The 17,065-nt window shown below is 47.5% G+C and overlaps 1 protein-coding gene across 6 annotated transcripts in view; it reads left to right on the top strand.

Annotated features, from left to right (window-relative positions):
- The window catches only part of CARD11 (caspase recruitment domain family member 11), a 935,632-nt gene that overhangs the window by 733,672 nt on the left and 184,895 nt on the right, over positions 1-17,065 (top strand). For all 6 annotated transcript variants that reach the window (XM_085629202.1, XM_085629205.1, XM_085629200.1 and 3 more), the window contains exons 11-12: positions 10,852-10,976; positions 13,523-13,623. In XM_085629202.1, coding sequence (XP_085485328.1) covers positions 10,852-10,976; positions 13,523-13,623 — 226 coding nt within the window. The remainder of the gene's footprint in view (positions 1-10,851; positions 10,977-13,522; positions 13,624-17,065) is intronic.

Consider the following 17,065-nt stretch of genomic DNA (forward strand, 5'->3'; position numbering starts at 1 on the left):
CTCTTCTCCCTCTCTTTCTCTATCTTGCTCTGGGTCAGAGTGATGATGAAGTGCCAGTCCTCTAAAGATGATTGCCGCTGCCCACCACCTTCATCCACCAGCACAAGTTAAGCTCTAGCCACTTGCTTCCCTTGGGGTTTGAGGGGAAGGCAGATGGGACCTGTGCTCACGTGCATGGCTTGGCCTTCACCACCATGGCAGTGGAAGAAACTAACCATGCCACCAGTGCTTTAAGTGGGGCGGGTCTGTCCGGGTCTGAGCACTGGCAGTTATTTTTAGGGGTCTCGAAATGGGTCGCTATCGGGCTCTATTTTCGGCCCTCGCGGAGGTAGTCCGTTGTCTTTTTTTTTCTTGGACTGCAGTGAGTAGAACTGGAAGGTTTACAGATGTGTTGGAAAATAGGAAGCGATGGAACGTGAGTAATGTGGTGAAGTTGAGAAAAAGTGGGGAGTGCATCTGGACTCGAGCTTAGTACGGAAAGAATCTTCTGGTGATGTACAATATGCTGATTTAGAACAGCAGGCACCTTTGGCTGGTAAGCAGGTCTGAATGACAGAACGAGTGGATCTGCGAAGGAGTGCACATCAAAGGAAGATACCATCAAGGTTGAGCGATTAGGCGTGAGGGTATGTATGTGGTCCTGTGTTGTTTCCAATGGGCATTAAGTAATAGGAAGCTTTAGTTGCATTTTTTTCACGCTTAAAATGAATATATTTGCATTCATTGTTTTATTTCCTATGGGTATCATTCAGTATACAGTCTCATTTTGTATTATTGTTCTTAAAGACAGATGTGTTGCATTTTACGTCACTATTCTAGAATAGAGAATCCGAATGTATGAACGAAAATGTTCCCCTCCTCAGCAGTTGAAGTTGGGAGCCTGCTCGGGCTGCTGGCAGAGGCGCAACTAGAGCCACATTTCAGGGGGGTGCGGGTGCTAATTCTTCCAGCAATAGTCAGAGTGGAGATGCAGGGGCTGTAAGAAGGGGTGAAAAATAACAATTCCTGGTTAGAAATAAATGGTCTTTTAAAGACCCGTGAGGTACTCGGGTGCGGCTATGTGTGTGCCCGGGAAGCTGTGTCTCATCCCGTGCTGACACACACGACGGGGGGGGGGATTTACGCCCAATGGGTGTTGCGCGCCTGGCTGCTGGTGCGTTTATTACTTTTATAAGCAAGTTCATTTTTACAGCATCGCTTGGAATACATTTACCAAGTGACGTTTCACAGAGGAGCCAATTTCCTGTGCTAGAATTAGCCCCCACTTCGCCCTTACTTGAACCTCTGCCTGACATTAATCAATCCAGCCATAACCCAGCCCAGAGCCACTCACCTGCTATCAACCAAAGAAGAGATGGCAGTGGCATCGCTATCAGCTTTTTTTGCTTAACGGCAACCAACATGTGCATGGCAATTTGCAATGCTTGTGGGGGATCAGAGGAAATTAGTAACATATATTATTATTTAACAGATATGTGTGCACTCGGCAGGGCTGTGAATGGCCGCGCTCCGAACCACCCCCGATCTCACGAACAAGTCAATCCTATTCGCGACTGCTAGGTTGACGCCTCTTATTTTTGTGTTTTTATAAAGTGCGTCCTTTACCCAGAGGTGTCAGAGTGCTATAAAATAGAGTGAAGTAAATTACATAAGGAGTTCGGAGTAACATGGTAGTAGATGGCACTACTCAGGGCTTTAAGTGGCTTTAGGGGGCTTTAGGCTCTGTCCGAGTCTGATCACCGGCAGTTATTTTCAGGGGGCTTCGAAACGGGTCTCTATCGGGCTCTCTTTTTGGGCCTCGCAGAGGTAGTCTGTTATCTTTTTTTTTCTTGGACTGCAGTGAGAGCATGCACATAGATGTGTGCATGCTCATTTTGCTCACTACTGAGTAGTGGAGGTCAAGGCATGACGTCATGCCAGGAGAGCCACGTTGTAGGAGGACTCTGTGGCAAGTTTTGACGGGGGTGGTGGCTTCGTTAAAACTCACCCCTGCGAAGCTGCATTTCGTTCTGGCAGCAGTGCTTCCAGTACACTCAGCCTCACGTGGAGCCACTCTATATGGGAGGTGTCTGCCTGGGCATTTCCCGGGATGACGACACCATAGTGACCACACCGTCATCCGCTCCACACAACACGCATGCACAGACGTCACCCAAAGATTACACTGACACTTTCATTATGGGTGAAGAACTGTCGCAGGTTTATTTCATACAATATAAGTATGACGATAAGTGGGTTATCTTACGGGCGATCCAGGGCGAGCAGCCCCTCGCTGCTCCGCCCGCCTTGCGAGCCAGCACGCACGGTGGGTCGATGCCCTGCAGTGCAGCACATTTTTTCAGATCCTCCTTTGGATCACGTGATCTGTCTAATACTCCCGCCCCTTTTAACGGGGGCGGAGCGTGTTGTGGCACACCCCCGGTTGGTCAGGCCCCCCAACCGCCCGAAGGACTAACGGGGCGCCGTCGCGGTCTTCCCAGAACCTCCTTCGGCTCCCGGACCTTGGCTCGGGCACCCTTACTGTGCCGGACAGGGGTACCCTTACTGTACCGCCTGTCGCAGAGGTACCCTTACTGTACCCTTCTGCCTCCAGATCGCCCTGTAACTCCGCCTGCAACGCAAGAAAAAACATTACAACATTCCGATAGCGCGCTGCCTCTGCCGCGCAGGGTAAGCGGAAAGGGTGGGAATTCGCGCGGCCAGGGGCGCAGGAAGCAGAGGAAGATCAGAGGGGGTGAGGCGCTTAAGAGAGGGGGCTAGCCTCGCCCAGCCTCGCGGCACGCCTCCCCAAGACCAACCCATTGGGGCCTCCCCTCCCCGAGGCGCGGCCTCGCTGGAGAGGCGGAGCAGGGGGGGGGGCTCCGACGGGCGGCCACTAGAGGGCTGCCCTGCTGATGTCCCCCTGCGTGGGACGCGGGCAGCGGCATAGTGACCACACCGTCATCCGCTCCACACAACACGCATGCACAGACGTCACCCAAAGATTACACTGACACTTTCATTATGTGTGAAGAACTGTCGCAGGTTTATTTCATACAACATAAGTATGACGATAAGTGGGTTATCTTACGGGCGATCCAGGGCGAGCAGCCCCTCGCTGCTCCGCCCGCCTTGCGAGCCAGCACGCACGGTGGGTCGATGCCCTGCAGTGCGGCACATTTTTTCAGATCCTCCTTTGGATCACGTGATCTGTCTAATACTCCCGCCCCTTTTAACGGGGGCGGAGCGTGTTGTGGCACACCCCCGGTTGGTCAGGCCCCCCAACCGCCCGAAGGACTAACGGGGCGCCGTCGCGGTCTTCCCAGAACCTCCTTCGGCTCCCGGACCTTGGCTCGGTCACCCTTACTGTGCCGGACAGGGGTACCCTTACTGTACCGCCTGTCGCAGAGGTACCCTTACTGTACCCTTCTGCCTCCAGATCGCCCTGTAACTCCGCCACAGCTCTGGGGAGGCACCCGTCGATGCCAGAGCCCCCCCTTCCCTCTATTGCTGCTACTGATGCCCTGCCCCTGCGAGCGCCTCTTGCACGTCCAGCAAGCACATGTCCATCCCTACCCTGGACAGGTGTACCCCATAAGGCTCATAGAACCCCCCACCTCATCTTGGAGCAATGCATGTCTGATGAAAACCCATGCCCCAAGTGATGTATTGAGAGTGTCATGGTTCCCAAATTGCTGCTGCTTCGAGGTTTGCATGATGTCTCGACAGGGCAAAGCATTTAACATAACTGCTGTATGGACGGCGTTTATCATGGCTCCGGATGAAGCTACTATGACTGACTGAGCTGCTGAAAAATACGCATCTCTCAGCTCGAGGACCAAACTTTGTGAACGTTTCCCAACTCCCTGGCTCCAAGGAAAGGCTGAGCGGGAAGGGCAACACCTACATGTTTCTCAGGCTTGAAAATATGGCATGGCTACCAAGGCATGGTGAAATGGGCGCTTATGGACCTGCAATCTGGCCGTGAGCATTGGACAGTATGGAAAAACAATTGCTCTAGATTTTGCCAGTCAGAGATGACCTTGCCTCCACTGCTGGGGATTGAACCCCTGCTTTTTAGGGACCTGCAACACCAAAGGCCGACAATAGTGCCACTGAGCTACGGCTCCTGCTGCAACAGCCTCCGTCTTTGTACTCACACCCAGCACCATGTAACATATGCTCACTGTCCCTGGCTGCATCATGTCACTGTCTCTGGATGGTTAATGCCACAACCTTAGCTGGTGACAGCATCGTTGGCAACTGTGTCGTAGAGACAATCTCACCTTCCTACAGCATGCCAGTACAAAGAACTGAAAATTCGATAAAACTGCTAACTCTGCCACGTTTACCTTTTCGGCCATTACCCCCTACTTTTGCTTCTTTGTACATTGTATTATCCTATTTTTTATTGCAAACCGACCCGTATCTTAGCAACATCTCCTTGTTTTAGCCTTTCTACTTGCAAATTAAGTTGCATTAAATTGGATGATAGGGTCTTAAACTAGTCCCGCTGTTCATCCCAATCTTTTCTTGCTCTCCACTGGGACAGCATATACAGTTTCGTTGCTGGTTGAATATTAGCTAGATTCTAAACATTATTGCTGCTGCAAGGAGTTAATGGTTTGCCTGCAGACCTTGTTATACCAGCGCTGCTGCGTTATGGTAATTCGTGGCACCGACATAGTGGCTTGAAAAAGAAACCTCTTATTTTATCAAATAATTTGTTGTGAGCCCCAGTTATGATTTCATGTACATCTTCATAGTTGGCAGTGTCTCTATCTTGCCAATACTTGGGTCACGTCTGCCTTAATTGATGACAATACATCTGGCTTTTCTGCTGGCTTTGCCCATTTAACCTGTCAAATGTCGTTGAAAGGCAACACATCTCTGGTCATGCTAATTTCAAAAGGTGTTAAGCCCTTTCCATTATTAGAAAGTTTAAGTGCAAAGTCTAAGAGGTATGGTCGCTCTCTGCTCTCTCAGTTATGACCATGTAGATGAGGGCATGCCATTCTGGGGTGTCTGGTAGAAGAATGCACAGGTAATGGACACTCTCCCCCGTGTAGTGCTGTGAAACGTTTGAACTAGTTCATCAAATTCAGCCAGCCGCCCCCCTAGGCGGAGGCTTGCACTCCCTAACTTCTGCTAGTGTAGAACGTGGTCACACCTCCATTTCAGTTGAATTTAGTAATTCACTACGCTGACGACCCCCAGGGGCCTGATACTCGGTTGTGTATATGCGGCCCACTATCACCTTGGACACTCAGCTTGGGGTGGATGGGTGTTAACCTAGCCTGGCTGAAGTGCGATACCTATGACAATCACTCCTGACAAGATGTGCCATTGCAGGTAGAAGTAAGAGTTATCAAGCCCGCCTTGCTTCCTTTCCCAGTTCAACACAGGTCGAAAAAGATGCCCCTTCCATTCACTGGTTTTAAGCCCTGGAAGGATAGCCCGTGGGGGCAGACAAGTCTGTTGGAACCGGCGTTGAACCATATCTCCTGGCAGGATATCGGGAATGCCGAATGGTCTATACCCCTTGTGATTATTTGTGAAAGGTCAGGGCCTTATCCTTGAAGCTTAGCCATACGGCATTCTACAGGAAATCTACAGCATTGCTTTGTAACGTTTACCCTGGCTCCACTGTGAATTACGGTCGATATGCTCTCCCTCAGTTTGGGCAACATCTCAGCTAATCGTACGTCTGCCTAATTCCCAGGGCTGACTGGTGTAATGCTTTACACATGGAATTGCCCCACCAAATGTGGCCGAGCACTGAAACTTAACTGGGTTGTCTCAACTTTCTTTTAGCGCTAAAAACGCCCCCGTGCTCCATGTGCTTACTATAATGGACCCGTTCCTTAGTTTCCAGCACACAATGCACTTAGACGTCATCTGGCCCTGTTGCCTATCAAACAACAGTGACAACCTCTGTCACCTTCATACAATACATAAACAGACCTCACAAAGTCGCAGAAAAAAGGCAAGCCAGGCTAAGTCTCGGTAAACCATGTCACTCTGGGCTTTCCCTTGCCTCCCTGTGAAACAGGGAGAATAACCTTAAAGATGTTATGTATGACACACAAACCCAGGCCTGCCGCATGTCTCAAACAGCTCAGGCTGCTGACTTTCCTGTATAGACTAAGCTGCCAGTGCGACTGTGTTGCAGAAAACATCCCACCAGCTGTTTCCGAATAGCAAGGCCAAAGATGAAAGGCAGCAGTGTCTCTTGACTTGAGCGTGGAACTCACAATAATAACTACCTTCACGATGTTATGTATGACGCGCAAACCCAGGCCTACAGCTTGTCTCAAAACCGCTCAGGCTGCTGACTTTTCTGTATAGACTAAGCTGCCCCTATGATTGTGATTTGAAAGAAACCTTACACCAGCTGTTTTCGAATGGCCAGGCAAAGATGAAAGACAGCAGCATCTCTTGACTCAAGCGTGGAACTCACAATATTAACATTGGTATATCAATTTCTGTGCTACACCTTTCCACAAGCTGACCCTTGCATTATGGTTGAGACTGGTGTTAGGCTGAACCTTTGACATATTTGTACTCCTGCTACCAAGATAGCATATATATATATATATATATATATATATATATATACATATACCCTCACTTATCCTGTTCTGACAACACAAAGGTGAAGCCCTACCTGTGTACATAAGGAAAGCTTGACGTATTGCCAGCGGCGCATGAGTCACATGTAGGTATTATACTGGTTGCTGCGCGTTGCATAAAAAGGGTTGCCCATAAAAGTCTCTAAAACGTATCATCATCCTGACTTGAAGTTGTATAGAAGCCAACTGCATAAGGACATAAGAAATGTGGATTTTTTATTCCTATTAAATGCGTGCCTATGCCCGATACCGAAGGCCATTGGCACTGGTGCACCACAATGCAAGCTTGCCTGTGTCACAAGAAAACCTTCCCCAACTTGGACATACACACAACCGCTTCTAGTGTCCTGCATTAACAGCTATCCCGAAACTGGCTAACGAAAACTACCATTGGCCACAAGCTAAAACTAGTAAAACTAGACCCATTGTGCGAAACAAGCGCCAATCATTGACAACAGTCTTAAGAAAACACCATCAGCAATTAAAATAAGAAAGCATAAAAAGAACTACTAACGTAGCATACCTTAATAATGTTTATAATGATTATCAGGAAAATTAAATATTCGTTCTTGTATATCGAAAGCGACACGAGCAATGCGATTATTTTATTGCACTTGCCACAGAAAAGTTCATGATCTGTAATTTATTTTTTGAAATTCCATGCAACATGTAATATTCCTCAACTTTCCTGCAAGGCACCTCTTGCTGTAGCACAAAACTGCATCATGCTAAGATGGCCGCTTCGCTCCAAATGCCTGCCGTCCCTTGTTTGTTTGTTTTGTTGGCTACTCGTCTATTCGTATTGACAGCTAGGAAGCCTGACAGCAGTTCCCTCCCATTATACCCGCTGCTACTTTCCTAATACAACTGTCCACCTCAACAGATGATGGGAGCCGTGTTTTGTATCGGATTTGTTGGACTGCGTGTGGTTTACGCAAAAGAAAACATTACACTCAAAGGTCACTTGTAAGCGGCTATGAGAATTAGTACATATATTTTGTGCCCTTACTAACTAAGTCGGATGCAGAAGCAATTAGATTTCTGGAATCCGGAGAACTTTGCGCCGATGAATGATCGCTGTATCGCCCACCCAAGCGCGCTTTCTGGAAGCCGTGGCAACAGCCCCCTCCCCCAAAGCAGCAGGTGCAAGTGCAGGAGCCCCCCAGACGAAGCGCAGACCGTGCACCCAGAGGCACGCAGAAGAGCAGCATCGGGGAGAAAACCGCACTTACAGAGAAGGGATAGCGGCAGAAGTAAAACAAGCATTTGCAATGCAATCGGTCTCGCCTAACTACACCGAAGTACAGTGGCACGCGGCGAAAGCAGGTATTATCGGCGCTTAACGGCTGAAATTGTTGCATATTTGTATAGCGCGAACTCGACCCGAAGGCAGCGGAGCGCTTCACACGAGCACCGTATTTACACTACACCAGCAGGCACGGAGAGACCAAGCGACCCGCCCCAGAATCACAGGAAGCGGAAGCGACCCCGAGACTCGAACTCCGGCACTCAGCCCCAAAGTCGGCAGGCTAGCCGGAGCTCCACATCCCCTCCCTGCTTCATCCTCGGGTCTGATCGCCATGTATAGAGCACGACTCTGCCGAACCGCCCCAGCACGCACCAAAAGCCTGAACGTTAGTAACCCAAGGAAACGCGATCCTCCAACAGCAACAGCGTGGTAAGCGGGCATTAATACAGCTGCAATTAAGCGATGACCTCTGCCCCCTAGTATTCGCTTCCCTGGCACTGCAGTCTTAATAGCGCTACGCGCGGCCAACCTCCAGCTGAACGAGCGACCACTGCACATTTGTGGCTTCACGCCGGGGGCCCTTCCCTATCACCAGGAGGGCCCACTAGCAGCAGGCCCTTTTCTCTGCATTATTTGCAGTGAAACACTGAAAGAACGAATAAAAAGTCCCGAAGTCAGAAAACGAGCCTTTCTTGTGATAATGTAGGCACCGCTCTACACGCCCGTTTTATTTCGAGGGATTTCCCCGTACATTTACACGCCTGTTTTATTTCGAGGGATTTCCCCATACATTTAAGGCAAACGCCTAACGCATGAACATATGTGTATCCACCTGGCCGCACCCGCGATCTAACGTGGCTAAACGTCACACAAGAAAGTAAAGGACGGGATGAAAAACAATAGTAAAATGTAAATAGAAGCAGAAACAACCACCGTTGAACCACACTGCTAAATTGTTCCTCCCGACCGCGCTCGCCCCCCACGAGCCAAACAGCTAGCTCTGGCCCCCAAAGACACCACAAAGGCAGTGCCCGGTCGCGGGCCTTCAACCCCTACAACACACATATTGCCGGGTCAGTGGCTTCCTTCGTCGACAAAGTGAGAGGGCAGGTTTCTTTGTAATAACTGAAATATCGTGTGTGGACAGCTATTTTGCGGGGGCCCTGCAAACCTCTAAATAAATAAAATTGTCACGCAGTGACCTACGTGCAGACGTCCCTCCCCTCACACAAAGGCCGCTCAGACTTGTCGAACAATGATCTCGATTATTGGGATGCAGCGTGTTTGTTGCCCGAGAGAAGGGTTTCCCGCCAATGCGTTTTTTTTTTGTTTTTTTTTTCACTACAAGTTTAACAGGCAGGGTCGCCGAGAGGCACTAGCATTCTGCGTCCTTCTAGGCCTCGGCGACTGCGTGACTGAAATAGGGCTACTCTCTGGGGGGCGGGCGAGAGCATTGAAAATAAGTCCGGGGAAAGCGAGGCATGGACCCGTTCCCAAGCCCCTGCCATCCACCACCCACTCCGTGCCCTAGTACTGTCGGGGGGCTGCTAGGCACACAGTGTGGCTTTCATTCCCCCTCAAAAACGAGCCAACACGTCAATATCTGTCACCAAGTAAAGTGTAAAAGTACGACAAAGAAGGGCCGAGTCCTCGCCTCACGCATGCCATCTTCTTTACTTTAAGGCCCGAGGGAAAGACGGGAGGCGGTATTGCCCTGCACTCTCCAATGAAAACAACGCAAGAAAAAGGACACAACCGTGTGACCGACGCCAGACCAGGAAGCCGAGGGCACCGGAACTTGCGCGGCACAGGAGACCAACGGCATGAAAGCCTTGCACCACAAAGACCCCCCTCCCTCGGCCTCGCACCCACACTCGGCGCCCTTCGCACACTACCCCGCCGCTCAGCATAAGTCTCGCTCCCATCTGCCCACCTCCCGAGCCCCACCAGGCAACCCAGCACACATCCAGGCCAGTGAGGCTCAGGGACAATTAACACTCACCGGGATAAAAGGGAGGCACTAAAACCCGACGCCAGACCAGGGCGATCAGAACGCCCAAGACACTCAAAACGGCGGCGTGGTGAGGTAATTCGCGCGGCCAGGGGCGCAGGAAGCAGAGGAAGATCAGAGGGGGTGAGGCGCTTAAGAGAGGGGGCTAGCCTAGCCCAGCCTCGCGGCACGCCTCCCCAAGACCAACCCATTGGGGCCTCCCCTCCCCGAGGCGCGGCCTCGCTGGAGAGGCGGAGCAGGGGGGGGGGGCTCCGACGGGCGGCCACTAGAGGGCTGCCCTGCTGATGTCCCCCTGCGTGGGACGCGGGCAGCGGCAGTCTTGGGGTACTGGGGAGGGTGTATGGTGTTATCCATACATAGCCTAGCTGTAATAAGGTGGGGAGAGAGCGAGCCTGAGCGGGGAATTCCAAATCTGATGACACTCTGAGGAGTCCTTGAGCTGACGGCTTGTCAGAGCTACACTAGTTATCTTTATTTAGACCACGCCCATACTTCGACAGGCCACACCCCTTTGAGGTTTGCCCCACCCCTTTTAGAGCACCCCCAGTTTTTTTTCCCACTTAATGCCACACACAATCACGTGCACAATAACCTTTCACTCCAAAGCATTCATTGTTTGAGGCAATAGCAGCTTACAAAATTAGTAATGCTTAAATATGACTTCATATGTATGTGTATATATGTTTCTAGCAATATATATGTAAAGAGATAGTGTGCAGTCAGTTATGGGTGTGCCCACCTGTTTCATGTTCCCTCTCCTAAAATTCACTCCTACAGACAACATTGGCACAGAGTCCATAATATCTATTTCAGGGGCAATATTTCACTTGTAATGCATGCTGTGTATTACTGATGTACGCTGCTGTTGTGCTAGTCAAGCCCCTGGTTCCAATGTTTCACATATTTCCCTCAGATGTAGTACAGGAGGAAAAAAATACTTTAGAAACATAAATAGCATTTCTCTCTCGCTGTGTCTGCAGCTATCCGGGAACACGAAGACGACAGGGTCGAATTCAGCAGCAGCCGCACGGACACCACCTCCTCCCACACGGTGTCGGTCAATAACTCCGTGACCTCCGACGGCAGCGGGGACGTCACCAAGTGTGTAAGTATCCTTCCGGTCAATGCGGGCGCTTCCTGCGGCCAGAGGCCGGTGTCAATTGGGCCCAGGGGCTGAGGGCTGACGTAAAGCGAAAGAGAAGTTCAGATGAAAGGAAGCAGGCTGCTCGCCAGCTATCCGCTTAGATTCTGCCATCTGGGCATTGCCCTATTTTTGTAGATTTTTGGCGACGAGAGAGCAGGGAAAACGGCCTGCAGCCCAGACTTTGCCCTGTTTTTGACATCAAAACAATTGATTGGCCTGTTTACGCCATTTCTCAATATGCATCGACCAACATAGGCGTAATGATGCGCTCAGTGCCTTGCTGCATGGTATTGGAAAGACTCGCTGGCTTCTTATTTCGTGACCTGTGGGGTCCTTGTTCCAGAGGCTTGCTGGCCTCTTGTTCTATGCCCTTAGATGTCTTACTAGAGCATGGGGACTCACAAACATTTTCCAGGGGGCAGAAAGTTTGCCTCTCGTGTGGTCGAGGGCGACATTGAAGACAGGTGGGGGTGGGGGGTGTAAGGTGGGCATAAGGAAGCAAAGCCTGTACATAAAAGGCTGATCTGCACATTATGGAGCAAGAAAACTTGGGATCAATCCCGGCTTCCCCACTTGACCAAATTGTGTGATCCAAGGCAATTTTTTTTTATTTCTCTTTACTTTCTTTTTCTTCATTTTCACATATAAGAGGATGTCGAACTACAGGGCTTCAGGATTAGCAGTGCAAGAGAAGGTTTCTCTTGCGTTTTATTTGCTAAACTATAATGTTATCCATGTATATTAGGAACCCAGGCAACTCAGATGGTAAACATAGCAACTGACTTGCCTCTTAGTTCACTATTTGCGGTGTTGCCAGGGTGAAAAGGAGCATGGATGTTTCTAAATTCATCTTTGCAAACTATCACTTTAAAGAAAAAAAATTCTCAATGCACTGATAAAATCTAATGTACTAAGACGAAACGCTTCTGCATGGTAATTAAATACCCTTTTTGAATTTTGAAGAGACTATCAGATATTTATAGTTGCAACATTTCTTTAAAAATGAAGGTTTTCCTAAATTTAAGTGGTGCACAACACCTTAATTACTTCTTTAAAATTCCGTTAAGCTGTGCCCCTTTATTTAACACATTTCTCAACGTTAGTGCTGAGTCGAGAAACAGCAGCCCAGTGCTGCGGATGACCAGGGGACCTCATGTAAAGTTCAGGAGGGCCGCATGTGGCCCCCGGGCCGTACTTTGAGTATCACTGCACTAGAGGGACCAGATCTTTAGCTGCGCCTGTCTCTCTAATGCTCCAAGATTGATATGGGTAATTTGTGTTTGTACGTTTCTCCAAAACCTCTTGTCACGTTGCACTAATAAGATGTTCAGAAGTTTAAAACTCGTTTTTATCATCTCCATTCCTGGAGTCTTGTGGCATTCAGCGCCTTGTCTCCATTTGATGTTAGAGGCGCGTTTAATATCTAAAAGGAGAGAGTGGAATGTGTGGTTTTGCACAGGGTGCACAATCACAGTGGTGCTGAAGGTGGCAGAGGGCCTGCACTATTTCTAGGGTAGCTGGGGATGTCTAAATACCACTAGGAATAAAAGTCCCTATTTAATTAAGGTCGTGCAGATGCTGGTGCACACAATGAAGCAGAAGCTGGCACATGGCCACACTTTCTCTTATGGGCATCATCAGTGGAAGGGAAAAATATAAAACATAGGCACTTATTTAATAAAGGTTTACGCGGGCACTCATGAAACCCAATATGAGGCAAAATACTACATCCGTTTACTAGCCATGTTTAGCCCCCCGGATGTCGCCAGGTCTTTATGATGGCTAGTAAATTGACAATGTACTTTGCCTCACATTGCACAATACAGAAGTCTGTGGAGTAGATTCACAAGAGCATTTCTGGGTATCGGAAATAGTACTAGAGAAGCATTCTTTTACGTACTGTTATATACATTTGCAAATCAGTCCTCAAACGTTCAACTTCCTATTAGTAAGAGTGAAAAGAGGGCAAAGTCCTTTCTATTTGTCCTAGTTATATATGAATCTTCCCAGAATATACCAATTTTATTCTCCTTTTAAATGTTTAAATGGAGCTAATTCACATAGGCATGTATGAGCAGTGCTTAATTTGAGCCAGTAGTTGCTGGTGGAGGCCACGGGCACTTATGTTTCCACGTCTGAGGTTTACCAAGTGTAAGAGAGGGAAAAACACACAAATCGGAAAGATGGGGGAAGAGAAAGATGGCAAAATCATCACAAACGGCGAAAGCAGAAACCTGCAAGAGTGAGATAAAGGTCCAGGGAGTGACTGTAGTGGTTTAAAGAGGCAGAAGGTGGATTTAAAGCTACCAGCCTTGGTATTTGGCGCTCCAATGTTTAATTGCACTCGCTGAGGGCATCCAAGCAGAGATTCGGGCATGGCACTCTTTCTTTCAGAAACTAAAGGCTGTATAAGAGTATATAAAAGAGTACTACTTTACATACTCCAAAATGTCTTTGTGGCAGGCTCCCCATTCTCCTAATACATTTACATATTTATTTCCATGCAGTCTGCAAAAAGCCGCAACATCAGCGTCAGGTCTACAAACCCAGAGCCTCCAGGAAGTGATTCCATTCTTCGGCGTCACATGGAATATGCAACTCCACGCAGGTAGGACACCTCAAAGGGAACAGAGCACCTAATTCACAGGTACTTACTTTTAGCTGGGTGGAAACAAGAGAGCAATTATTCCATTCAAAGACCGTGGAAAATGCTACATGATGAAGCCAGGGTCTCAAAAATGGTTGGGTGGTCAATTAACTGCACTGGTCTCAATGAATATGGAACTGTACTGCACTGTAGTCTACTGATATCTGTATAGTACTTTCAGTGCCCTTCTCGGAGGCCTAACATAGATTCCCGGTGCAATGCTTATATTATTTATTATTTATATAGCACTTCATTTCCCTGATAAGGTCGTGAAGTATTCCAGTTTGTACTGGATTCCACTGTATACTCCGGAGTCCATGGTTGAGAGGTTGTTGCAGGGCCGGCTTTAGCGCTAGTGGCGTCTGTTGCAAGAATCATTTTTTGGCGCCCCCAAACTCCATGACCCTCAGATTCTCTCACTACCACTGGGCATAAGTGCCCCTCATCTTTCCTATCCTAAGTTACTGCTAAACACAGAGCCCCCCCTGAGTTTGGCACCCCCTCCACTGGTCAGCACCTAGTGCCGCCGCACCAGTTGCACTGCCCTAAACCGACCTTGGGTTGTTGTTGTAGTGTGGCCTGTATGGGACATGTTGGTAAGGCACATGCAGTTCGATCAATATAATGGAAGCATGCTGCACCTGCGCATAAGCGCAAGATATGCAAAGTGTGTAGGGAATAGAGGCAGTTTTACATGCAGGTACATGTCATCTACAGATTGGACAGTATTGTATGCTAATTGGTGGAGTCCGGTGGCATATATGGATTTCTTCCATAAATGATTACACCCTACTCATTAGAAGTACCATTAAACCATCAGGTAGTTTAATAATGAATCCAGTCAGAGCTGCAAAAGGACCACCCCTCCAGCAGAGATTGTTAAGCCAAGCAGGATAATATATGCAGTCAACATGACTGAGGACTGTTAGGCCATGTTAAGCCATATTAGACCATAACTAATAAATAAAAGACTTTGATCCCCACTAACAAAGGCAATTTACATTTTACTCTCCCCAGGTGAAATTAATATCCTGTGAGTGCTGGTGACTAAGGTTCTTATTGAGAGTTTGTCTGATACAGATCATTCGTTACATAGCAGTAGATATCCCATCTGCCATATTTACAGTGTAGAGGCCTCTGCGCACTCCAAATAGGGTGGGCAGGACATCTGTCACTCTCTGATGATGTCCCACATCTGCACATCTGACAAACTCTAAATGAGGCCATTAATGCACACAGAGACACAGACACATTCACATTTTCTTTACTGAAAAAAACAAAGGTTAAAGTAACATTATGGTTCGGTGAATATGTCAGTGGTAACATTAACGTTTTGAAAAGAAAATAACTGAAATTCACCTTGCGCCCCCCTCCCCCGGTCAGGCACTGCTTACAATCTTAAATATTACATCACTCATGACATGTTCTATGACATAATTTATGACATCACTGATGACATCTCAAGGACATCACTGATGACATCATCCAATGAGTGTGCTTGTTTATGTTATAGTTTATATAGTGGTGGATAACTACAGTATTACTTTTATACCTAATTTTGTACAGCCCCTTGTCCAGCGAATGGGTGTAAGTGTGTACAAAACGCATGTGCTTCTAATGTATCATAGATGTGAAGAGGTATTGAACACGTTATAAATCTTAGCATTGAAGACTAACTCAGGGTGCAGGTGACAGGTGACACCTTCGATTCAGCATGTTCCACACACGCTTTTTGGCTCTGCAGAAAACTTTTTCAACAGGGCAAAGATTGTATGTAAAACACATTAAGTAGTGTAAGCATCCTTGAGTTATTAGACAGGATCGTCTCAGCATGACAATTTCCACATAACATAGAAGACTGTGCGCACCAGGTACTAACCTATGTACATGTGATTGTTTTGCATCAAAAGATGGGCAATCTGTAAAGTTTTCACAACAGTGTGAAGGCAGCAGTTAGTATGATCTTTAGCTCCTTCAGACCATGGTTATTTTAAGTGAATAGTTGCTCTTTGGACATGTTTTGCATAGAGTGTACATTGTTCTCAGTAGATACATTTTAATACTCTGTGGTGTATTTCTCATGACAGTTTTATGGTCAGTAAACAGTGTGGTACAGAGGAAGCTCTCTCCATAGAGTAAACAGTGTTAGCAGAACCCACTTTTCAACTCATATCCACTTCATTTCTCAATATAGGTTCAGTGACTGTCAGGGCCTTGATACAGCTAAAGACGGTCCGTAGATTGCATTAGTTATGCAACAGGGCATGAGTATCTGGAGGAACTTGTTTTTCCCTGAACAGTTGTACATAGATTGAACACCATGTGCAGGATAGATTACTCTTTCATCTGTGGTTCCTAGTCAACACGACCTCAGCTACCCATGAAGAATATACTATAGGGTCAATGTTGCACATAACAAAGCTTGCTTTACCTATGGGGTTTATATGTATGATAGCAGTAAGGATGCTTCATATTATTCAGAGCTATTTTGCACTTAAACTTTCATAGCTCTAATGCTATACCGGTTTATAGCGTAATGTGTACATAAGGAGCATGGATGATGTCATCAGTGATGGCATCAATTATGTCATTTGAGCTGTTGTCAGTGATGCCATAAATTATGTTGTAGAACATGGCATGAGTGATGTAACATGTGAGATCATAAGCAGTGCATAGTGGGGGCGCAAGTTATGGTTATCTCTGCTAACGGTAAGTAGAGAATTTCTGTGTTTAATTTACTTCAAAACATTAATGTTATAAGTGACATATTTATCTAACTTTAACATTTGTTTTTTTCAGTGAAATTCCTTTTACTGTTGCAAAAACAGATCTATTTATTAGACCTAACTATAACATTACTTTAACCTTTGTTTCCTTTCAGTGAATTTCTAGTTTTTTTATAATGTAAACTAACATTATTTTACATTATGTAAAGCTAACCCCCGCAGTGCTCAGCCACCGGCCAAGGGCAGTGGCATACGCTTCCCCACAGGCTGGTAACCCCATGCTGCTATATAACACACAAAAGAAGGGCCTAGATGAGATTTAAGGACCTACGTGGGCACACTCCCCACTCATATATTCAACTCACAATGAGCCCACGGGTCCAAAATGTAAAGCTGCTGAGAATGTGGAGCGTAAATATCAGACACCAGAATGGTAACCAATTGGTACGGGGAAGGTATCCCTTTTTAAGGACGGTTCCCCTCACACACCTTAGGTGTCATGCTTCATCATAGGGATGCCTCCTCGTGTCAGGAATGGGCTACAAACGCCTCTCTATGTGGGAGGAGCTCAAGGATGTTTTTTCAAATCTAGCACATGGGTTGTACTAAGAACACTATGTGAGCGTGGTGTGTGAATAAATGTGTTGTGCAGTGCTAGCGTGAGTATGTAAGTGAGT

This window comes from Triturus cristatus, chromosome 10 (genome assembly GCF_964204655.1).
Source record: "Triturus cristatus chromosome 10, aTriCri1.1, whole genome shotgun sequence".
Classification (NCBI taxonomy): Eukaryota; Metazoa; Chordata; class Amphibia; order Caudata; family Salamandridae; genus Triturus; species Triturus cristatus.